General features: G+C 44.0%; 1 protein-coding gene across 1 annotated transcript in view; it reads right to left on the bottom strand.

Annotated features, from left to right (window-relative positions):
* Positions 1–324: 324 nt before the first annotated feature.
* The window catches only part of me1 (malic enzyme 1, NADP(+)-dependent, cytosolic), a 47,748-nt gene continuing 22,834 nt past the window's right edge, over positions 325–25,238 (bottom strand). Inside the window, exons 4-14 of the mRNA XM_057045295.1 lie at positions 11,961–12,036; positions 10,747–10,908; positions 7,081–7,184; positions 2,419–2,528; positions 2,228–2,325; positions 2,036–2,149; positions 1,383–1,488; positions 1,177–1,319; positions 938–1,111; positions 712–810; positions 325–639 (exon numbers count right to left, since the gene is read on the bottom strand). Of these exons, the coding sequence (XP_056901275.1) occupies positions 472–639; positions 712–810; positions 938–1,111; positions 1,177–1,319; positions 1,383–1,488; positions 2,036–2,149; positions 2,228–2,325; positions 2,419–2,528; positions 7,081–7,184; positions 10,747–10,908; positions 11,961–12,036 (1,354 nt within the window). The 3' untranslated portion in view covers positions 325–471. The remainder of the gene's footprint in view (positions 640–711; positions 811–937; positions 1,112–1,176; positions 1,320–1,382; positions 1,489–2,035; positions 2,150–2,227; positions 2,326–2,418; positions 2,529–7,080; positions 7,185–10,746; positions 10,909–11,960; positions 12,037–25,238) is intronic.

Below are 25,238 nucleotides of genomic sequence, written 5' to 3'. Positions count from 1 at the left end.
CTGGTCTGCCTGCTCCTCTATTGATTTCAGACTGGAATGGGCAGCAGTCCAAACAAAGCCTCTGGTCCTGTCCTGTCTCGCCAGCGATCGATTAATTAATGTAAAATCATCCTTGGTTTTATGCACAAAAACACACATACATTCACAGTCCAATTGTGTGTACAATTAAAAATATATCAATATAGTAGTTATAGAATTCTGCCGATAGGGGGAGTTAAAAGACAAGGATATTTTTGTTTCATGTATTTCTTTTCATTGTACATACACAATTTATGTGGACCTATATAATAATATTACACAAGTAATGTAATAAGAGTTAGAAAGTATTACTCAAAACATTTTATTGCACATAAAATTTTGGATTATAGTCAGTACAATCAAGTAGAACTAAAGGGAGCACTTTCTTTTAAAAAGTAATATTGTGAGAAACCTATCCCTGGAACATTTTTATATAATCTCTCATAATCTACATTAAAGTTTGCATGACTGGACAGTCATGCTGTCCTCTGGCCAGCGGTACGAGTCCACAGTAAAGTCATCGTATTCAGTGCTGTAGATGAGCGAGCGCACATATGCTTCCTTGTCGGATGGCTCTGGGCGAAGGGTGGCCAGGTTGTGTCCGTAGGCATATTCCATGATCTGTAAGATTTACAGAAATATCATTTTACCGGTTCCAGAGCCTCCAGCTGCTCTGTGTGGGCACTCTCTCACCTTAACGGCCAGTTTGAGAGAAACGTCCCCGATGGAGTTGAGAGTAGGATACAGCCGTCCTTCATTTAGATCCTTCTCTGTCACCAGGTTAGCCAGAGCCTTTAAAAAGGGAGACAAGGTGGATATTTCAACAATTTACAACTGTAATTCGGCTGAGCAAAGAGTAGAAAATGAAATAGAAAGTCAGTCATTTGACGGTATCGTAATTTTAAGGTCAATGACTGACCTCTGCTGCGGTGAGGAAGATTTCCTCTGTTATGTGTCTGATGGAGCAGGCGATGACACCCAGGCCCACCCCGGGGAAGATGTAGGCATTGTTCCCCTGACCAGGATGGAGGGTCCTCCCATCAGGCAGCGTGACGGGGTCAAACGGGCTCCCGCTGGCGAAAATGCCCCGACCCTGCAGGACATATCGGTGGTTATTCACATTCCAGGAACAGATTCGGGGGTGTTTGGAACACGTACCTCTGTCAGCGTGTAGCACTGCTCGGCCGTGCACTCGGCCTTGCTGGTCGGGTTGCTGAGGGCAAAGATGATTGGCTGCTCATTGAAGGAAGCCATATCCCTGATGATCTGCTCGGTGAAGGCTCCAGCAACCGCTGCCACACCTGAGACAAAGAGACGTCACTCTGTCTGCCGCCTCTCTCCAACCACCAACTGTACCATCCTACCAATGATGGCTGTGGGCTTCAGTTCCCGAACCACATCCTCCAGTTTCTTCATTTGCGGGTGCTCGTGAGCAAACCTCTCCTTCTCGTGAGTCAGATGTTCTCGGCCCTGATGAGTTGGAGACAGGATGATCACGCAGGAGACCAAAAAAAGACATTAAACCAGCGATGGAAACAGCAAACGTGTTGATGGTCCACATGTGTTTTTTTTCCCTCCATGTTGAAGGAATGTTGAAGCATCTCCATCCAGTTTGGAAAAACACAGGCAAGAATGTGCAGAAGACAGGTGGGATGGAAGAGTGAGAGGAGCACCGCTGGCAGAGAAGAAGGAAGAGTAAAAACGCCAGGAGGTAAAGCGGAGGAGGAGGAGGAGGTGGGATTAATAACATAGATCTTGTGGACAAAGCAGATGTGGAACAGATGTCAGTGGTCATCTTGCTTTTTTTTTTCACAAAGATTCCAAGCCAAACCTCGGAACAACCGTTTAAGAGAAAAACAAATCTAAGTCTTCCTAATTGCGGAACCTGATGTTTTCATCTTCTTCCCTTTATTTTTTTCATTACTTTCGACGTGTGTTTCTTTACGATGGCCAAAAACAAATATGCTGTAAGATTCTTTATACTCAGGTATGTATTTGCAGTGCTGAACTGAGGCACCTTGACGATGAGACCTTTGGAATCAACCATCCAGATCTTCCTCAGACTCTCCTCCTCAGTCAGGCCCTCCTTCTCCATGGCCATGGCGATGAGCTCAGCGATGCCCATGGCTGCCTAAATGGGAAATCGTCCATTGATAAAGACATTGTGCTTTTCCCTAAAGTTCTCTGCTACCAGAAATGTGACACGTACCTCTCCTGCACCTTGGAACACGATGGTGTGGTCAGACATCCTGCTCTTAGTGAGTCGGAGAGCAGCCAGCAGTCCAGCAACCGCGACTGCAGCCGTGCCTGCGAAGAATTCAGAGTAATTTGGCCTCCAGATGGACATGCTGGAGTTGGTCTTATACCTGGGTGGTTAAGGAATGAAGAGTTTTGTGTTACCTTGGATGTCATCGTTGAAGGTGCAGTACTTGTTGCGGTACTTGCTCAGCAGACGAAAGGCGTTAATGTTTGCAAAATCCTCAAACTGGATCAAACAGTCCATTCCATACCTGAAACACCAGGAAGAATTCATTCACCGGGCCTTTGCACACACACACACACACACACACGCACAGAGGGCGAGTAAGACATGTCCGTCCTCTAGGGGGCGCTCTCTCACTGCAGCACAAAGCTCAGAGGTGAGAACCCGGGGGCGGTCATGGTGACCTCAGGGTGCATCAAGTTCCCTGAACCTTCACAGCCTCATTAAAATGTTGCATTTGTTACAAGTCTCGTCAAAAGTGGAAATTAAAAAGCCTTTACTGTCTGCTGTTTAACAGACATTTGACAAGCTGACACCTGTTTCTGTGGCTTTACGGGGGCACCTGACAAGAGGCTCCGTCAGGGAGGTCACGGAGAGCAGAACCCCCCCCCAAACACCACATATGATGGAAAAGAATACAGAGCCCACCCAGTCTCTCAGTAAAAAAGTAGCACTCCAATTAACAAGATGCTGCTCAGACCACCTAGCAGAGGAGGCGACGCTCATGCCAGGGAGTCCAGGCAAACATCATGCTACAGAAATAAGAGTTAAGGTCAGAATTATGAGGCTGTAACTGGGACTGAGCAGCAACAAAGTGGAATCTGAGTTCCAGTGCCTTTCAACAGATGGACTTTTGCTCAGGAATTTACTGGATGTTTGCTGTGCGACGGCTGTGTTTCAGCTGTAGGAAAAGGAGGTAACCCTTGCCCTCTGCGTGGTGAAGGCGGACCACGTCGCATCAGACACAACACAAATCAACACCGGGCGAATCTGTGCCATCAGTGTGTTTGCCAGTTGAACGAAGTGGCAGAAAAATGAAATACTGAGTAACATCGCGCTGCAGATCTGCGTGTTGTGTGGCAACACCGGGCCTGCAGCCTGCACAAACCTTTACTTTCTTCTGCATTTCAGTCAAACCACAAATCACACCCAGCCCTGGAAATGTCATTGTTCGCAGACGCTGTTTTATATGCTGCAGTAGCAGCGGCGCCAATATTCAACAGGGTGAAGATGACGCTTGAGTGGAGGCGAGACAAAGAAAGGCAAAGAAAAGACAGTCGGCCCGAGTAATGGCAATAAAACAGGATGTCCAGGTGAGGTACTGTCAGCACTGGGTCATCTTATTCTTTTCCTCTGTGGAAAACAGGGATTTCTCGTACAGAGAGCCACAGCTCCCATGACTTCCTGCCAGCACGGCAGTACGCTGCAGAGAGAAATGTGTTTTCTATCAAGCAGAGCGCAGCGTTAAAGCACTGAGAGGCTGCACAGAGCGGATGAGTAATGAGCCCAAGAAGAGAACCGTAAACTTTTCATTGTGTTGGGGCTTTAGGAGATGGAGACAGGCGGGCACAGAGGTGGCCGGGCCCAGCTGCCGGTGGAGCCCCCGCCTTACAATTCATGCCCGAATCCTGCGTGTGTTCTCAGTTCAAGGATGTCAGCTATTCCCTTGATTGGTTGATCCAAGTCCTCACACAGATCTGCACATGCTTATCCCAAACAGAACCCCCTCTCTCATCCAGTCCATTGCAGCACCGGTCCTGTCTCTAACTGAAATGTCAGCGGGATTTCTTTAAATTGGTGTCTTTTGTTCCATACGTACGTACTCCTGAAGCTACACAGTGATTAGCTTTGGTTTTAGAAATGTGGAAAGACAGAACAAGACAGAAAGCTCTTTGATTCATGGCTGTGTGAATGTGTGTGTTTGCCTAAAGCATCATCAAAGGTCATATGTGTTCCTTAGTTACTATTCTACCGTAAAAAATCGGCTGCCTCGTCTTGACAACCTCCTGAATGGCAGACGGAAATGTAAGAATGCACTCTCTTTTGCAGAGGAGCGAAAAAGAGTCTCCTGGACAAAGAAAGTGAGATTTGCTTTTGTATCTATGCTTAAGTATCAAGGGCAGTGAAGCGGACACACCCTGAGATTCAAAACCCAGGCTTTATTTCCCACTGTGAAGAGAAAAATCCAATAAAAGATGGGAAAATGTAACAGGGAAGGACGCACAGACCCAAAGACAGCAGTGCTTTTATCATTACACCATTTACAACTTTAACACGGGTATTAAATCTAACCTCTTTCTGTTTCCTCCTTCACCTCCTCTTGTGGAATACAGACTAAAATCAAACACGTTGATATTTTGAAATGGATGAGAGAGTAGCTTTTAATTACCTCAAAACACTTGAGACTCAGACTCTTTTACATCTCCTTTTAGTTTGAATCATTGAAACAGGATGAGGGTGTGATCGCGCAGCCAGAAGACTCATATCGGCCCCAACCGTGTCCGAACAGGTAAGAACGGCCCCGCCTGTACATGTTCATAGGTGCTGAACGATGCCATGAAGACATTTTAAACCACAACCACATCAAAATATAACAAAATACAACAGCTGTGTAGCTCAAGAACATGACCTGCCAGAACTGGCGCACAGAAAAACCACACGCGTGCAAGTGTGTGTGTGTGTGTGTGTGTGTGTGTGTGTGTGTGTTATAGAGGCAACATGGTGAGCTCTGTCATGTGAACATTATTATCCTCTCATTTTGACCTGATAAGATCTCCTCATTTTGTGTAAGAAGTTAAAAAATTCCATACATTCTCATAACGCATTCCAAAACATCCAATAAGTCCTGTGTTTTCATTAGACTGATTTATTCCAAACCACACAGAGGGATTTGGGAAGCGACCAAGGCAGTAAGACAAGAGCAGGCGCTGACATTTGCCGCCTTAACTTTGTTTAACCTTCTGGCAAACACCTCCAAGACAACAAAGACCCCAGATATGCTGCGGCTTTTCTTCTGATAAGACCACTTGGTGTTAATGACTTGAATAAGGTGGACCAGGAGATGACAAGCGTCTTCCTATGAATGAATGATCCCGATGAAGGCATGATGAAGGTCTGATGAAGGTCTCCATCAAACAAACCTGCAGCTTGAAGACTGAAGCCAGAGGGGAGGATATAAATTCATAAAGAACAAGGCTGGAAGGTCACCAGCAAGGTTGGCTCTGTCCAAACACAGCTGTTCAACCTGTGTGAATATACGTGTAGTGGTGTGTACACACACACACACACACACACACACACACACACACACACACACACACACACACCACACACACACACACACACACACACACACACACACACACACACACACACACGGGGTCTCTGTTATAGCTCCGTCCCCACAGGAATCTGTGGCAGTAGCATTAATATACCCCCACAACTGCACCCATTCTCAGGAGAACCAGCAGCTCTCAACACACGTTATTTCTCAAACTCCAGACCTGTCATTAAGGAAAATAGATGCATTCTACTTTCATTCCTCTCCTCCTCAATCCATCTATCCATCCATCTATGGACCTCTGTGCTGTTACTAAAAAAGGCCATACGATTGCAGGCTGCCGGGGTTAAATACCACACAACCTGGAATCTATTGTGCCAAATAACACAAATTACTTCTGACACCTCTCCTATAAGAGCATTAATTATATCCCTGAAAATTAGGGCTATTATTCAATCATTAGGGTGTAATTATGTGTATGCTTGGCCTGAAAAGAGTTCCTGTTGCATGAACTACGGTGGTAGAGGACTTTAATAGTTGTATTCATCCATATTTCCACTCTACAGACTTGGAAAAGGGATTAAAAAAGGGAAAAAAGCTCACAAAAGAACAAGAAGGAAGATAAATGTGACAGTAAACTTTGAAGAAACTTTTAAAGTGCCTCGCAGGGTGTGTGCGGGAATCGTGGGATTAGGGATAATTCCGTTCTGCCTGAGAGCATCAAACAACACCTGCTGGTTGTTCGAGCTCAACAGTAGAGCAGGAGAATGGCTGCCTGGCCTGGAACCAAGTCCAGGTTACATCAGTAACCATTCAGAGGGATTTCCAGTCACGGCTCCTTCCAGACTTTTGGTATTGAGCCGTTCAGTTATATTTTTGGTTGGTTCCTCCGAAAGCTAAACATGAATATTACTAAAGAGAAAGCAGAACTGTAATCAGTCGCTTGATCCTGGAGAACCATAATTACTCATTTTCCACCAATTTCTGGCTCCTTGGAGGAGAAAGCTTCACTGCTCCCTGCAGTTGAGAAGCTACCCGGTTGTTAAGAGACGTGGCTTCCTGGTGCCAGCTGGAGGGGGCCCAGGCCCAGGACTCTCCCTCTGGGTCTGGTTTCTCCGGGTTAGGACTTTTGTTAACCAGGCCCATGTGTGTGCGTGGTTGGGATGGAAGCATGACACAGGTAGGAAGAATCATGCAATATATGAGAGATATGACAAATATCAGGAAACAGGTCTTCAGTTCAAAACATCTGACTCCATCTTTCCTATCAGCTTGAGTTTTAATTGGCGTCGATAAGCAACCAAAAGAAACCAAGTCCAAAGAAACCAAACCATTATCTGGACTTGAGTTCCAGAGCGTCCAGTTGCACAGGTTTTGGCTCTCCTTGCACGCAGGAACTGTGCTAAACTGCTTAACATTTTTCTCTCAATAGCACCATGTGCTGTCTACATTAACATGCCAGCAGCAGCCAGCCCACAGACGGTGGGCAGTGGGAGATCTAAGGCCAGAATTGTCTTACCTCTCTGAAACAGCCTTCATAAATTCATCCAACAGGTCGTCATAGGCCTGGCCTCGCACCCTTTTATGTTTCAGTCCAATGTAGAGCGGATCTCTGAGCAGGTCCTGCAGGGACACATGGAAAGACAATCTGACAAGGCCTGATGAAGGAGACAGCTTTGCTTTGAAGGTTTTATCTCTACTGGAGAACGTCCGATTACTCTGTGGAGGTCATTGATCGAAAATGGAGGGGAATTGCTGATTTCAGTCAGGAATTCTATCCTTTAAGCGGGAGCAGGTACAACAGGCTTGATCCCTATATGTTTCATGAGGATGATAAAATAACAATACATTTTTGCATATGTACTTTTGTTGTTTTAAATTGTAATTCAATAAATCAATTTTCAATGCAGGTTAAACAAGAAATGTAAGGAAATGTTTTTCTCTCAAAGAAGAATGTACACACATCTTTGTACTTCTATCATTGTGAGGACCATTATACATAAAATCCATTCTCCAGTCCCTAACCAAAACCCTAGCCACCAGAGCTAAGTGCCTAAGCCTGACCTAAGCCTGACCTAGACCTAAACCCAATGCAAACCTTGACCTTAAGGCAGAGTCTGAACCCTCAAACAGCCCTTTGAAGATGTGAGGACCAGTCAAAATGTCCTCAATTTGCTAGTAGAATGTGTATCTTTTAACACATAGCATGTACAATACCACACACACCCACACACACACCCGCACACACACACCCGCACACACACACACACACACACACACACACACACACACACACACACACACACACACACACACACAGCCGGTGAAAAAGTGCCAAACCTTCAGTTCCTTGAATAGCTTCTTGAGGCCTGACTCTAGGAAGTATTTAAGTCAATGTCATAATTAAATGTCAAATTTGAAAAAGAAATAAACATTTTTGCCATGTGGACTGATGACCTGTCCGGATGGATTCCTGTCACGTCCTGCTCCATAAACCCATTTGACCCCAAACCAGGAAAAAGCAGTAGATGGATGGATCACATATTTTTTTTTAAACTCTGAGACAATAAACATTTTATTTGAATTCTTGTCCAATAAAGACATTTCTCCTTTTCCTTCTCAGCATATAAAATATATAGAGATGGCACAGGAAAGGGCACCGAGCTCGGTTGGTGTGTGCCTGCTTGAACAGTATTGCATGTATGGAGCAGCAGAGGACAAATCTTAATGTACTTGACTCTGTACAGTTTAGCTCCCAGGGAAATTAAGCCTGTAGAGGATGGGAAAGTGTATCCCTAATGATGTCACGCTTCAGGACTGGGACTTTGACTCCAGTGTGTGATTACAGGCTGCCACTGGGATGCCTCAGAATGGAGCAGTCACCATTCCATGGCGGGGTCAAGAGCTGCCATGTCTACAGGCTTATTTAAGGACGTATTTATTTGACATTGACGACTCGTTTCCTGGCAGTCTTTTAATGGCCACTAATAGCCGAGTGTAACTGTAACCAAAACAAGCTAAACATTTTCATATGAGCTGAGGGGGGAAGCTTCTGCTGCACGGCTCTGCAGATTCAGTGTGAACTCTTTCTGCTGTATTTAGCGTGTAGAATAATTGTTATTTGGATATTTTTTTTAATCACAGTGACAATGTTCAGCCATTTATTTCAGCAGGACCCTTCCATGAATAATGATGAGGAGCCAGCATTTGTTCTAGATAAAGTCAGGCGTATAAACGACACATTGTCTAGGATGACATCATGGATTCTCACTTCGGTGCGTGTGTATGAGAGAGAAAGAAAGAGAGAGCGAAAGAGAGAGAGGGAGAGAGAGAGAGGGGGGGAGAGGTTATTCCAGGTGATTCTCTCACTCCAGAGAGCTAACAGGAGGATAAAGGATAAACACCAGCAGGCACCAGAGAGATTAGAACTATAAGATAGTGACGGTTTATCACTACTTCTTAAAGAATCCTGCACAGCTCTCATATTAATCTGCATGAAAAAAAGAAACACTCATTTGTGTAGAGTGATGTGTTGGTTCCTGTTAACCAGACCCAGACCAGCTGTAATCTAGCAACTGTAGTTTAGAGAAAAGGGGTCAGACGGTCCATCTGCTTCCTTCACGGGAAGTTTCCTCATGTTTCATATCTACCTTCATATCTTACCCAAACATAATCCCATAATAAGAGTTATTTTAATAATAGAGAGGTACCACTGCGAGCTATCACAACCTCCATCACCTTCTCGCATTAATCATGTCATCAAGGCACGGGCGCAGAAGGAGATGGGATTCCAAGGGGCAAGAGGGGCAAACAGGTACGTTTCACCTCTAAACAGATGGGAAAACAACAGCAGACCCGCTGACATGCATGTGCGGGAATGCTGCCGACAGAATCTAGGCTGTAAACAACCCATTTCTTCTGTATTTCCTCTCATCACTGACAGATTTGCAACCAGTTTTGAAATGCTGTAGAGCTCCGTGCAGACAAAGGACAGCTGTTTACATCTGCCAAACAACATATTTCTGTGGTATATGGTGCGAGCCTATTGTTTACTTGGCTTCATCACTTCCTCTCGTGCACTGATTCACAACAGCTGATGGAGATATCGTGTCCTGGTTGTCTGGAAAAATGCAAGAAAAGTGCATCTAATCTCGAATTAAATGACTAAAATGGGCGCCGTAGCGTCTGCAGACGAGCCTATCACCTCCAACCGGAATGACCCAAGCCCAGTGACGTGAACGACACGGAGCCAGTTTTCTGATGACAGTGCAGGAATAGGCTGTACGATAGGACAGTGTGGAGGCCAGGCCTGTAAAAGATACAGAGATGGAGGACCTGGAAGCCACAATCATCCTCACAAGACTTTAATCCCACTGAGACAAAAACTTAAAGGACCAAAACGTGGACAGTTGCATACAAGCTGAGCTCAGCTGTGCTGGCAGAATAAAGCCGCCACACCCATCAGCAAGACTTAGAGAGTATATATAGAAGTGTGCGCAGACTAATTTTAGTGTGTTTAAGGATCCAGGAACAGTGTTTTAAAGCCAGAGTTTAAATCATCCGTCAGAGAAGTCGTCACTGAGAGCAGAGGCCACACAGGAGGTGTAGGTGGGCAGATATTTTGGCTGCTGCTCTCACAGTCTGGCAGGGGAGAAAAGGTGCTTTCCCTGTTGGCAGCCTTCAGCGGAGTTGCTTACTTTGCTTAAGTAAAGGGTGTTTCCTGACTGCTAAGGCCCTTGCTGTGGAGGAGCACCTTACTTATAAATGTCAGGTTCGTTTATTTTTAACATTTACAATTTCTTTGAGGCAGCCGAGACGAGCGAGGTGAGGAAAACTATGAAAAAGCACTACGTGAGCAGCTCCATAAGTTCCCTCCAGGGATGATATGTAGAGGTATAATAAGACTCCAGGTGAAGAAGGTCCTCTCACATCTGCCTTATTCGTTCCGTTCATTTGGTGAAAAGGCCAACTGAACAGGGTCAGGACACGTGCGCCAGAAACGGCCCGGGCTGAAAACATGACGCTGTTTCACATCTGTTCCAGAGAACACTGGAAAGTTGTGGAGGTAGTTGTTCAAGCTGCCATGTGCTGTTAAACGTGTGAAAATGTATTTGACGTGTTGGAGATTGAATATAAAAGAACACTTGTTCTACTGTGTCATTAAAGTTCCTCTCCTGGTTCATACCTCATTGTCTGTGCCCACGTCCAGCATGACAGGCAGACACTGCTGTGGTGGCACCCCTCCACAGGCTGTGTAGAGGGCCAGTTTGCCTACTGGGATGCCCATTCCGTTGCAGCCCAGGTCTCCTAGCCCCAGGATCCTCTCCCCATCTGTCACACAGACAGCCTGCAGAAACCAACACAACATAAACAATCCATATTCTGAAATGCTTTATCTGATGAAAAGCTGGACTGAGTGGTATAGTTCAACAAAAACAACCCTTTTTGTTTCCTCAGGGCCAGCCAGAACCTCCCACACCCTCCTGGCTTTCCACTCAAAAGTCACTTTACTTATTAGGCTGCAAATACACTCCAGGTTATTTCCACACCGTAAAACAAATCAATTATGTAAGACTTGATATAACCAGCAGAAGTGTTTGATTTAAAATGTTCCAGTGTTTTACAGATGGTGCCACAGCTTTCCAGCCTTGTCCCTCCTGCAGGCTGTCACTAGGCTCCCAATTCAGTATATAAAATTTATAATGACTCTATTTATTACTGTTAATACTGCCCTCCCATTTTTCCAATGATCGCTCATTAATATGACAGCCATGCAGCCGGGGGCTTATCTGCGGATGACTTTGGCTCCCATTTGCCCTTCTGAACGTAAAAAGGCAGCATTAGGAGACTTTACGATAAGATGGCCCTGACAAAGAGGGGCAGCGGGCCAGCGCTGAGCTAATTGCCCCTGTTGCTGACAGCTATGAGCAGGTGGCCCAGGCTGCAGGTATATCTGACATGCCAGGAATGCCAACTGGTTCCGTCATTCCAGCCATGGCTGGTGAAGCCTTACCGAACAGTACCCACCTCTTCCAGCGCGTCCTGGATCACCTGGACCGTCTGTACTGGGTCTCAACTCTTCCGCGAGTATTTTAGAGTGACACATATCAACATCCCAGCACAATAGAGTCAGTATATGCAATTTATGGTTGTGTACATTGAGTCTTTGTGTCCTCAGCCTTGTGATAAGATGGAACGCTTTTACTCCAGATAGTTTATCACAAAGGTGTGAAAATAGTTTAGACATCATCTTTAGTTGCACCTCAATAAAGATAATTGACTACTTCCTTTCTGTACAAATATATTGTAATATATATTGTGTAGAACCAATATCCAATTATTCAATACCAATTAGTCAATATTTTAGTCACTGTGACAACAAGAGTAGCAGCGATTTACCCTGATGTCCTTTTCTGGCCAGTTCTGGAGCAATGTGGAAATATGACCACGGTCGTGAATGGAGATGAACAGCCCTCTGCAACACAAGAAAAACAAACACCATAAATCATTATATCAAGGATCAAGAAGTAAACTTTTGTTCTTTATTTGGAGTATGTACAGTTGGGTTTTCTCTCTTTCTGGCCTCGACAAGGACTTGATTAAAGAATGATGATCTCAGGGATTTTAATGTTGACCCCAGATTCTGAGGAAACGCTGCTTCATTTCGGAGCCTTGAGCCTCACCAAATAATCATTAATCATAGTTATCGCCTCCTTTCTACAAAGCATTCCCTTTTTATCTCCAAACCATGGACATCCTTCTCTGGTGGATAATCTCCGGATGAAAAAGATCCCTTTTTTCACCACCCGCATCATATATACCGGTAATACTCAACAAAAGCATCTGGTTACCGTCACTGGCAACACCTCCTACATGTGCTGGTGATAGTAAAAACATTGCCCTCTGCCTGGAATCTGCTCATAAAATGGAAGGCATGGCAGGTGAAGGGCTGAAGACAATGAAAACATGTCAAAAGTAATCCAGTTTGACACCTTGTTAAAAAATAGACAGTGAGATGAAGACAGAGACATAAAGGTTTCACCTAAACATGTTTTGATAAGTCGGGAATGTGGTACGAAAAGGGGAGTGCAAACATCCTCGAACAAAAACAAGAAGATAGCCAAGCTAGCTGGCCCACTGCACATAAATCTTATGTCCCTGTGATAAGCTCTATAGCAATAATTGAATTAATTTATCATATAAATGTAAATTTCTATACCTCAAATGACCTTTTTGTTGTAATTGTAACATGTGCACCGACATTACATTAGTTACAGTAAATTTTAATGTAAGATAACAAATGCTAGTGTTGGCATGCTAAGGTTTGTGATAAATACAAGATCTGCATTAATTAGCTTCACCAAGTAGGTTATAGGTGTTGGCCATCACCGAGTTTGTCTCCATATACATATGGGAGCACTGAATTGAAAATGTTCTTCTAGATTTAGACAAATGTACTAAGGCAAGTGATGTTTCTAGGCTCATTTTCTATGTGCAGATTTTAAAAGTGAGTGTTTTGGTTTTCAGTGGCAAAACAAAGAAGAGAGAAATAAAATCTGGACTTTATTTTGTGCCTATTGATTGTTGGAGCCATCTGCATGTGATACTATGTAAATATTAGTGGGAAGCAAAGTCTTTAGGTGTGGCCAGGAGACCACATCTGAACACAGATGGTCGATTTTTCCTGACTGAGAATAATTGTCTTAATAGCCAGCAGATTCATTAGCACTGAAGGTCCCCTGTAGTTGCAACCCTGATTCATGGTTAAAAACAAACAAACGGGGGTTTCAAAAAAGGGCAACTAATTAGGATTTCCTTTTATGAAGACTTGTGTTTCTCCCTTCACAAAGGGCTCAGCGGGTCGCGTAAAGTTTGCTTGGCCACAGACATCTGGCATGCGTTTATTCAAAGAACTCAACTTTTTTGGCCACACAAAAACACACATCTGCATACATCTGTGACAAAAATGTGCAGCTAGAAGTGTGCCAGCGGTGGACTTGAAAGGCACGTGAGCAATCATCTGCGCAGCTGTCGATTTCTCCTTGTTAGACGTCCAGAACAAAGAAAAAATAGTCCCTTCCAAATGTTCACCTGACGCTGCAGCATCATTTGCCGTTGCCGGCACGTGGAAGGACGTATTTATGGGAAAGAGGGTCAATAAGGTTAAAGACCCCACATTTTGAATGCTGCAAAAAAAGCCTGTCCTGATGATCAGTGCAGACAGGCAGCGCTGCAGAGATGTTTATTTCTCCCTTCCACTTTATTTCTTCAGCCGTCCACTCCCCATTTTCTGCCACTCTGCAGTTCCAGATGAGCGCTGCCCTCGTGACCTTTGACCTTAAGAGGTACGGCGGACTGCTACAGCAGTGAGTTATTATACCTAAAAACACACACATACGGACTTTGACCTAAATCTCATCAGGCATCTGCAGCAGCAACAGAGCTCGTCCACAGTGTCATGATGTCACGACACACGCTGCCAGCATAATGAAAAGGAACAGATCAATATTTCTTAAGTCCCCCCCCCCCCGGCGCCGTCGCAAGCAATAAATAAGTGCTTTTGAAATCAATCATCTTAAATATTAACAATATTTTAAGGGTATACAAGGTTGATTTCTCAATAATAAATCCAAATAATGGGATATAAACCCATGAGGTGTACATTTCTTATCTACCAATAGGGTTAGAATCTCAGCTTGACCAAAGGCTGTCGCCACTGGATGGTGAAATGAGTTTGTCCAGCAGAAAACAGGCCATGAAACCCTAAAGACTCCTCTGAGTGTGGTGAGCACACGTGGTAAAGAAAACAACCTGAAACTGCCTCACCGCTGACACAAAAATCCAACCTGCGGGTCTGCGGAAGGCCGCGACGGCTGCCACGTGCAAGAATCGATTTCCACACCGTATCTTTAAAATAGTGGAAAGCCCATGAGGTCGCCGATTGTTGCCCGCCGTCCACACAATTCCCCCAGCAGCCATGTACTTGGCTTTTAGACTCCATGCAGTTGCAAACCGCAGGGAAAAGAAACCAGCGTAAGTGTCATGCACAAGAAGAGCTCTAAAGCAGTAAAGACGCTGTCCCAGCAGACAGTTTTTACTGATCCGTCTGTGTCCTCTGAGCTCGATATGACAGGGAGGTTTTTTTTTTTTCTTTTCACTGGTTTTCTTTGGAACTCTGTAATTGGAACCAGAACCTTGAAATGAGACGCTCCACAGAGGGAACAGATTGATTTAAAGCGGAGAGAAAATGCTTCTTGTTTCATCTGTGATCTGGCCTGTGAAAATAGTCCCACTATAGCAAATTGGGTTGGGTTTTTCTCTTTAACTTCATTCAGGATGGTCCCCCAGTCGCTTTGCAGGTGATGCAGACGCAACAGTGTCTTCCATCTCCTTCGGCATTAACTGGAAGTGTTAAACCAGATCTTTCATGACCACTGAGTCTAGACATTGACCTGAACTCCAGAGGTTTCCTGCAGCTCTGAGAGAGATATCAGCTCAGTCCCAGAATAGAAACCACTCAGAGACCACGAGAATGCGATCTTTTTGGCCTGGCAGCTTGGACCCATTATTAAGGTTAAATATTTGATACATTCAGGCAATTCCACAGCCAATCTGCTGAATCCAATAAACTTTGAATCAGCAGTGTGACAACATAGCAGAAGTCTCTACACCAAGTTCCGATGATCACGGGGTTGAGGGGGTGATTTAACCCTAATAATGTTAAAAATAAATAAATAATACAAAGATCATTGAAAGAAGTTTTCCTTTTTAACAAGAAAGTTCCTGCAAAACAAGTGAAATTGAAGTGTCTTTCAGATGTGGAACACGCCAACGTAAAGCTGAAGGAAGAGGAAAGGTTTAGAAATCTTTTTTTCCCCTTTAAATCATGACCTGACCTGTTTGAATGATCATTTTTATCAAAAGGTGGAAAGTTTTACAGCCTTTTTCTGCAAACAAAACACAGAAACATACAAAGAAAAGATCAGCATTTTGATTGAAACTGACTAAAGTACCTTTAACTCAAGGTTAAAGTGGAGCCTTTTTAAGACAAAATAAACTTAAACCAAAGAAAGGTAAGAACAAAAATCAATTAATCTAGAGAAAATGAAGCAAAACCATAAATGTCATCTTAAAATGAAGCTGTAGGAATGCCTGCGCGCTCATAAAGGAAAGAAGTGATTTTAAAACATCCAATATGAAATAAGTCAAATACGAGCTTCACATATTAAAAGAGTGACTCCAATTATTGGAATTAATTTGACGAGCATCAGAGTTATTTTATCTGGCATCAAGCTAAACTTTGGATCCCAACAAAGCCACCATTCTGGGTTTGGGTCCATGTTTTGATTTGTGCTGAATCATAAAAAACCAACGCCTCGATCTTGATGGACGTGCAACGCACATCTGCCTGACATCACGTCGGCCGATGGTGTCATCTGAGGACCCGCACGGCGTCGAGTCAACACAGGCCAGGATGAACAGGACGCTCATCGACAACAGTCATGTCTGCGCCTGGATGTGGTATCCGACCACAAAGTGCCGAGGAAAAAAAAAAAAACAGTCAGCAGAGCTTCCCTGCTAAGTGGTTTCTAATTCCCGAACTCAATGGCTGCCCACGGAAGGGGGAGAATTCCGTTTCAGTTATCTCAATACTGTTAGTTACTCGAAGCATCTACGCGCCGTTTCAGCAAGTCTTTTTTCTCTCTCATAGCCGATCATTTTCCAAGGAAATGAAGTTAGGGAGGCTGCGCTCTTGGAATCAGGAATAACAGAATCCTGATGCCACGCGACAGCGCAGAGGCTGACTGGAACGGTAAAGGAAAGAACAATATGAACACTCGCATTCCAGCTGGCTGCAGCCTCAAAATAAGCAATGCGTGAGAGGCTTCTCTATATGCATAAAATAAGACATTGCAGGAAAGAATGAGAAAGGGATCCATCTAAAAGGGATGTAGTTTAAACCACAGATGCAAAAACTGTTATCAGGGCTGTTTGCCCTGCACCCATTAATCAATCAATCGGAAGAATTAAACTTCCAAGAGAGTGGATGAGTGCTGATTTGCATATCCCTTCCGGGGATTCGTCCCGAGCACGAAGCAACTGTGCTGTTCCATTTTTTTTCTTTCAACGCAGCTATCATCACTTAGAAATGAAGTGAGATGTGCAGGAATTCTCCTCCCCGTCCACTCGGCTTCCTGCTCCTCTGCCCCGCATGCGCGGATCTCTGAAAACAAAGCACTTTTCTTCTGCCTCTCACCCTCAGAGGCGCGAGCTTCCATCACATTACAGCCATTCAACACATAAATCACCCTCTCTTTTTACACAAGCGAGAACCGGCGTCCAGTTTCTGGTCTCCGACAGCCCAGAATCCGCCCCCTGTGTCATTCTTCTGCAACCCACTGAATTCAAGCCCGGCCATAATTAACCTTCCCTGATCAAAATAGAGCATGTTTTCAGGAATTCTAAAGGAAATTCTGTGGAAATCCATGGAATCTTCAGCTGGGTCCGTTCCGGCTCTAAGCTGCCACCGGAGAGCGACAGATTCTGGGGTTTCGGAGGCTGCTCCTGAGAATTGGAGGCCCGGTCCAGAGAGCCAGGAGTCCAAAGTCTTTCTCAGACAGTCTTACATAACTTGGTGCAACAAACGTTTGGAAAATTCTGATGCCATCACAAAGGCCCCCGCTGAATGAGTCACACCGGACCTGATGAACCCAGCTGGCAGACAGGAGTTTGGGTCCTCTGCACCAGGTTTTCTTGCTGACGTTTGGGGCAAACACTGACGCTTCACCTTGGCCAGAAAATGCTGAATGCTGCTTCTTATTAGCAACAGTTGTCAGGGCTGAAATGCATCACAACATTCCAATTCTCCAAAATTTCCAATTCAATTGAAAAGATGTTATGAAATATGTCTGACTTTAAACGTGTGCGTGAACACCTTCGCTCCAAAGCTTTGAAGGTCGAGCTAATGCTGCCAGAAAATGTGATTGGAAGCGGATCCACTCCTACATGTGCACAGACCAGTTGGGCTGGAATTGGACAAGAGTTTCTCTCTTCGAATCTATTATGAAGATTAGAGCCACATTTAAGGAATATTAGCATCCTCGGAACGTCCAGTCAAGCCATGATTGATGGTCACTTTCTGATCTCCCAACCATGACGACTTTTGTCATTTAGTTATAGTCTGCCTATGCGTGCCGACATGTTGATGAGAGCTTTAATGATGAGCCTTCAGATTAAAAAAGTAATAGAGACGAGGAAAAATCTGGAATTGTATCACACAGTGAGTAGAGAGACAAATATTCAGCCCAAAGTGTAACCTGAAATGATAAAATGGGACTTTGTGGAGTAGATGGACCAAGAGGTTTCCTCATTCTAGACCAAATATGTTCCACAATCTAGATAATCTGTCTGGTTCCTCCTAAATGAGTGACTGGTGTCTGTCCGTCCATCCAAAAGATGCAGCCGGGAACTCGTTGTTCTCTGCTCCACAGACTTCATAGACATTCTTGCCTAATTTTGCATGGTTCAAAAGGGTAAATCTCAGCTCTTTTTCTTGCTTCTGAATTCTGTGAATGTGGGAATTTCTCTCTTCGGCTTAAAGCGACATGGAGGTAGATGGTTTCAGGAGAACGTCACAAATCTCCCCAAGTGAAAAGAAGGGAAATACAAAAGTCTAGGGTCAAGTGACTGGGCAGAGACCAGACAGTGAGCTCATCGGTGATGAACAACAGGCCCGTTTGCCCCCCAACACCGACGGCGTTTGAGCCTCCTGTTACATTTTCTACTCTTCCAATCAGAAGACATTGAGTGGGTTCACATGTTCTCTCCAATTATGCCGTATTCCTCTCCTGTTTCCTGTTTTGTTTTGAAGGAGTGTTGCTCTGGCCCCAGTTTGGCAACACTCATTCGTCTCACCTGACCTGATGCTGTCTCCTCTAATGTGCTGCATGTGTGCTGTCAATCGTCGCCGCCTTCCCCTCTGTCGGGTCACGGTGTTCCACCTTTCCCCTTCCTGTTTCCCCCAGTTATGTTCACAGCATTTAAGTATTGTTTTCTTTGCCTTTTCTGGACTTTTAACTGTTTAGAAATGCCCTTGTCCTTGATGAACTTGCTTCTTTTATTAGTCCTAAAGTATGAGCTGTGAGCTTCACATGTGTTTAATAAACTATTGAACTCGAGCCCATGAGACAGAATCCTGGTTCCAAACTCCTGACATGAGACTTTCATTGTGAAGTGAAAAGAAACGTAACTCCTCAATCATCAATGGCACAGTCGCCTTTCTATTCTCCAACATAAGCAAAGTGTAACATGGAAATGTGGGGTGTAAAATGTTGAATGTTCTTACAAAAATGTTAGTGTTTAGATGTAAATGCAGTTGTAGACCTCTGGAGAGCGATTCACAAGAGAATCCCATTAGATTGGCAATTAAGCATTTAGCTCAGTTTCCTTTAGTCTCTCCAGTCTGGTTTACAGTTTGAACTGACCTTCTGTACGTGCTTAAACACACCAATTTGCTGCAATATGACTGGCTTAAATATATTCGTACATCTACAATCTGTTCATACAGCGCTTGAGTTTGAGCTTTAGCAGGTCAGTTCCTTGGATATAGCATGAACCGGTCTGCTTTCCTACCAGTTCCAGTGCTGCGTTGAAACCGACTGCAGCACCATGATATATTTAGACAATATTTGGAAAGCCTTTTGAGTAATTCCACAGTTCACACAACCCTGCGGATGGATAGCTTCAGGGTTTCAGTGTCTGACCATGGGCCAACGGCACACAAGAGCTACGAGCTTTAGTTGCAAAAACTGGCCAGGCAGATGTCAAAACAAAGACAAAGGAGCATTTAGTGCCTTTTCTCGTCACGTTCGTTTACTACATGGATAAAATTCTGACTTACACCCGACAAAAAGAGCAGCCCTAAGGATACATTAAGCCAGGTATCTGTTTACAGGGTCCTTATCTGAGATTGATGATTAAGGTGTGACCTTGCGGGGCGGAGTGACCTATTGCAATAAAACGCTGATTCAGTTCCATTTACGATTTAGGCCTGTTTGCTAAACAGACACTGTAAACCAGCACCCTGTAAAGAAAGGGCTGCAAGCCTCATTGTTTGGAGCAGTCTGCATTTGAGCAGTGTGCATTGAAACTGCACAGTCCAAAGGATTTGATTTATGGGAAATAAAGAGCAGGGCTGGCAAAAACATCTTTAAAACGAAAAGAGGAATCAGTACATGAAGCTTTGAATGCACGTCCTCACTGAGAATAAAGGTTCCGATCTCATATTTTGAAGAATGTTGTTTACGGGCTGCAGAAATAAGGGAGAACTCTTTAGCCCTGAAGTTTCTTTTCATGATATGGGATTTTCATCAGAGGGGTACTGACCTTTTCTTTAAAGGACATAATGATGTGAACTTGAACATTAAACAAACACAAAGAGGGACAAATTATTGTTGGCCTGTAAAGTTTGAACATTTCCGATCATAGATAAAAGAAAATCTGTTGGTTTTTTTTGGTTTGCATCAGATGAATTTGATATAGGGCACCGCCCTGCTCCCTTACTCCCACAGCAAAGTCTGGAGCTAAAAAAAACAAACAAAATGCATCTGGAACTGAAATATAATGAGCCACACTTGGATAAACAAGCACAACAGTAAATCAGACGATCAGCTGGGCTTCAGGACGGCAAGCTGTGGAGCTCACTCATGCTCAGTGATCCAGACAGTCCAAACCGTTTCACTGGGGCATGATTCAGTAGCCAGACGTGGTGAGAGGAGTTGGTAAATGGAATTTTACTTATTTATTGACCTTTTTAAAAGAAAAAAATCAGAATATTTGACAATAGTATCATATAAAAATGGCTGACTGTGAGGGTTTTGACTTCACGCATCATTGAAGCATTTGGTTTTTCCTCTTTATTTCAGAGGTTTGTGCAGAATGTACAAAATGTAGCTGAGCTGAGATGTGAGAGATTTTATTTGACACAGATGTAAACTAGTGCAGATTATATTTATTTTCTTCTTTAGCGTTATGCACAATTAGCCTGAGAGTAATTATAAAGGGGCAGAGAGAGAAAGAGAGACAGAGTATCTGTGAGGCAGCAACTAAAAGGCACATGAGCTTATTAGATGACACTGATTGTTGTCTGTGGTCGTACACGGTACCCCCCTTAAACTGAGATCATCTGTATCTACTAGTACCACCCCCAGCTCCCATGGTAATACTTGTCAATAAAATCAAAATCACTTTGACTCAAGTACAAAGCCACACCTGGAAAATGAACAGAGCAGAAAACCAGATGCACAGTTGGGCCGAAGCCCATCATCGTAACCTCCGAGCACCTCGTACCAGGAGTGATGGCAGCCGACAGAGACGGCGTGTGCCAGTTTTTTCGTCATCCTGTGAGAACATCCTGTGAGTGCAGCTTGAGGTAGGAACAGTTTCTTAAAGTCAGACTCCCACACGACGGTGCACCTGACCTCTAATCTCTGACCCAGAAGAACGCCCTGCATCGATAATTAGATAAGTCAAACACCTTTACCCCGAACATGGCTGTTGTTGGTGGGTCAAATCTCTTTTAGCTCACAGCCTCTTGAGTTAAACTCCTTCATATTTACGATTCTTTAAACCTCTGGTACGTGGGGAGGTGTGGGCAGGGCTTTTTGGCAGTGGATATTTTCCTCTGGAGAATCCCAAAAAGGCCTTAAATTAGCCTACATCTGTACACCCACCTGAATGCTACAAGTCAGGCGGGGATGAGGCCAGATGCATGAAAGCTTAGATGCCCTATTACACGTCAGCAAAGTCACAGTGTAGCTTGGCTCCCGAGCCCTTTCCAGCACTGACAGGAACAAAAAAAGAAATTATACAGTTGTAATTTGCAGGCTACAAGTGGATTTACGGGGCCTGTGCAGCAGGACTCGCTGGGAAACCAAAACACTGTTAAAACAGACCGCGAGCAGGATGCAAAAAAAGTTTAGAAGCAATGATGTAAATCCATAAGGCCTCATTTAACTTGTAAACCTTCCCCACTTTTGAGGTGTACGTCGCAGTTGTTCGAGGCAGGGAGGAAGTTGTGCTGCATTTTGTCCTTTCAGGACAGGTACTCTACTCAGTTGTGATTCTGTGCGTATACCACGTGAGTTTGACATTAGAGCGGCGCAGGCAGATGCTGCCAACAGTCGCTGAGCGATGTACCTGCTGCGTGTTCATAAAGACACCTTTGGGTTTAACCGAACACGGGGAACGTGACTCACACAGAATGGCTGATAAGCTCCGTGGGACGTTGGGACAGACATATTTTCCAGTGTGGGCTGATATTGTTTGAGTGGACAGGGGTTTGGCTGATAGCAGCTTTCGCCTGTAGCAAGTTTGCCAACAGATCCAATGAAGATAAAATAATAAAAAAAAATACAAAAGAATGAAAAAAAATAAATTATCATGTCTGTGTTTGGTTTTCCACTTGCTGGTAGGCACAGCAACCGTCTCTGCGATGTGGACCTCATGAAATTATATTAAAAACACACAATTTCTTCATAAGATAGCACCAGTGAAGCTAACCTGTTAGAATACTCTGTCTCAGCAGCTGAGAGGCTCCAAAACTGTGTGTGTTATGAGCCAAGAGAAAATGTGTTTGGGTGGTAAAGGGCAACAACTATAGCATCCGAAATGACACTGTCAGGGTGTTTATGAGCGGCTTAACGAACAACAGCTGACTGGTTACAATATTCTGTCCCATATTAAACACAAACTGGTCGTCACAAATAGACCGAGCCTACTGGCGGAAAGGGTGTGGTGGACAGAAATGTTCCGAAATGCTGGCTCCAGGGTGCAGACAGGGATTAAAAATGGCAGATAAATGCTTCCTGAGCAGAGCTTCTGCCCAGTGAAACTATTCTAATCCTGCTGACAACATTTGGGATTATTTATCTCATATACTTTAGTACAGTTGGCGTTCACCCGCTGTGGGTTTATGTGCGGTAATGTCTAATAGCTGTTAGACCAACAGCCTAAATCAATATGTCTTGCAAGTACTTCATCCTTTAAGATGCAATGGAAAAAGGTGGCTGCATGACTTCAGAGGGTTTTATTCCAGCACAATACCACATTATGTCCACACAGTAAAGCTGCTGGTGTAACATGGACAATAGAAATAGTGATATGAAAGACCTTCAAATCCTGGTGTGGACTTGATATCAAATGCCACGTTCCACATGAGCTCAGCATAATTACAACTCTTTTCTCCCCATCCTACGTCTCTAATGCTTCTCTTGTTCGAAATAGGCGTCACAGCTTCTTTTGTGGTCTACCAAACAGTAAAAATCTGGCAAACGGCCACATTGCACCACATACTGTGATCAGTGAAGACATTCTTTGAGGATTTTAACTATCTGGAAGAAGTGGACTTTTCTAAATCATCACTGTTGAATGATCACGTGTCGTGGCAGCAGCAGTCTCTGTGTACCCTGAAAGCTCATCAATCCAAATGAAATAGATTCTCTCACAGCCTGGCATGCTGCGTGTGGGCTGAGGTGAAGTGAGATCATGGCTCTACAGCCCCTAATCTACAGACATGGAGCACTTCATTGCTCAGCCTGTGCCACCCCAGGGACAGCTGGTGCCTTCCACAATGGCCTTTATTCAGTCCTGCAGTATGCTCTCCAGCAGTCCAAACCATCACGGTCTTCAAATTATATTTCTTCTATGCAGGCCATGATGATTGAAACAGCAGTTTACTGTATTTCTGTGTGGTTTTTCTGTCCTCAGACAAAGTATTCATTTTAGTATTACTTTCAAAGTGTTCACATCTGATGAACAGCTCAAATCCAAACTCCACCTGACCAGAAACGTGATAATAGCAAAACCTGTTTCCCCAAAAATAATACTGAGCTCAATTTGTCTTTTATTTTATTCAGAAGTGGCATACCTTGTAGTCAAAGCCAAGTTTTTGTACCTCCATTGTTGAAACAGAAACCTACTGGGCTAATGCTAAAGCTAACACATGGTTTTCATGGGCCCAGAACTTTCTATTTTAAAGGCGAAAAAAGCACCTATATATGCACTAAAGAAATAGCAGCAAAGGTGAGCATCTAATTCCTAAACTTATCCATCTCCAGGGACTTTAAGAATTCAAGAGCTTTAATTTGCACTTCCTGACAGTCGGAGCAACGGAGTCTTTGGCCCATTACCAGGCATCCACCAATGCACCACAAAAGATCATTAATCTCCCTCAGGAAGATAAATTAGCCGGTGTCGCTAGCCTCAAGAGATCATTGTAGAGTAAGGCTTTTCCTTTAAATGGGCCTTTTCCAAGTTTATTTGGATACTCTACAGCACCGCACAGGACATGGCGACATTAGCACCAAATGAAGCAAAACTAAGGAGCTCAGTGGTAGAGTTGGGGGTCATTTTTCTGCAACAAAACATTATCATTTATCACAAGTGACCAACTTCAGCTGTCAAACAAAATACACACGCTGCATTTACGGCAAAAACAGAAACAAACTGTGTGTCACGGGGACAGAACAACGTTCTCTGCCAAAATGCGCTGTTTGCCCAAGAGCTTGCAAACCAATAAAAGTAAGTGTGTGTACTAATCTTCCCATGAGGTGAATGTGTTCCTTTTTTCCACTATTCCTTCCTGCTTCAGCCCCTTCCAAAGATCAGTGAGTCCGCCGTGTTTTGACACTTAACGACGCTTGACCTTTGGCCGGGGGTACAGAGCCCGGTGTCGGAGTGTTTAGTCTCCATGAAGCAGATTAGAAGGGTAAAGTCAGAGAAGATGAGGAGAGGCTGCAGCTTCCACACAGAGTGTCTTTATACCTGAAAGCTAGTGATTAGAGAGCTAATCTGCTCATGGGGTGGTCTGGCTGGAAAACGCGCATTCTGCGGCGAAAAGCACACCCAATGTTGCATCAGTAAATGGCGTGTTTAGAGGGTGGTGTCGAGAAAACCTCCTGGTATGAAAGTAAGAAAGAGAACAATGCTTTCATAAACACAAACTCAAGATTAAAAAGACACGGGGAGAGCCATGCTGCGCTAAAGCTTATTTACAAGCGCGAAACACGCAATAAAACGGAGCATTGAAGTTGTTGTTGATATTCCAGAGTGCTGGAAATTTTGTCTAATTGAGATTAAATCATTAGGGCTATTACAAGAAAGCCCATCTGTTCTAACTTAATCTTTTAACCTGCTGAAAAGCACCAAAAGTGTTCAAGCTCATCAGAAAAACTGGTACATGTGAGCCTCCATCCTCTGGGGGCCACCGAGGGTTGAAAAATATCCCGAGTGTTTTTCTTTTGTAACATACGATATAAAAGAAAACAATCTGTTTCTTCTCTCGTCATATAGAGAGAAAGATCTTGGCTAAAACCCAGAATGTGTTATCCCCACGGATTCTGATAACGGAGCCGTCTTGACACAGATATTTTAGAGGCCCCGACTCCCAACTCTGAGGCCTCTGACGGCAAGTTTGGCCCCAGTGTGCTGTGAAATCAAAGGAGTGCATAAAAAAGACGTGTGTGAGGGAGTGTGTAAGGAATATTTTCCAAATAGTTCTGTAGGGAAGCATGTTGAGGTGTAACAAGAACACCTTTTGAGGTCTTTTAAATATGCTCAAGACACAAAACCTTAAAAAATGCTCTTAACTGCTGTTTGTGCTTAATTATTATTTATTTG

Source organism: Takifugu flavidus, chromosome 10 (genome assembly GCF_003711565.1).
Source record: "Takifugu flavidus isolate HTHZ2018 chromosome 10, ASM371156v2, whole genome shotgun sequence".
NCBI lineage: Eukaryota > Metazoa > Chordata > Actinopteri > Tetraodontiformes > Tetraodontidae > Takifugu > Takifugu flavidus.
This window is presented reverse-complemented; position numbering and strand designations above follow the sequence as displayed.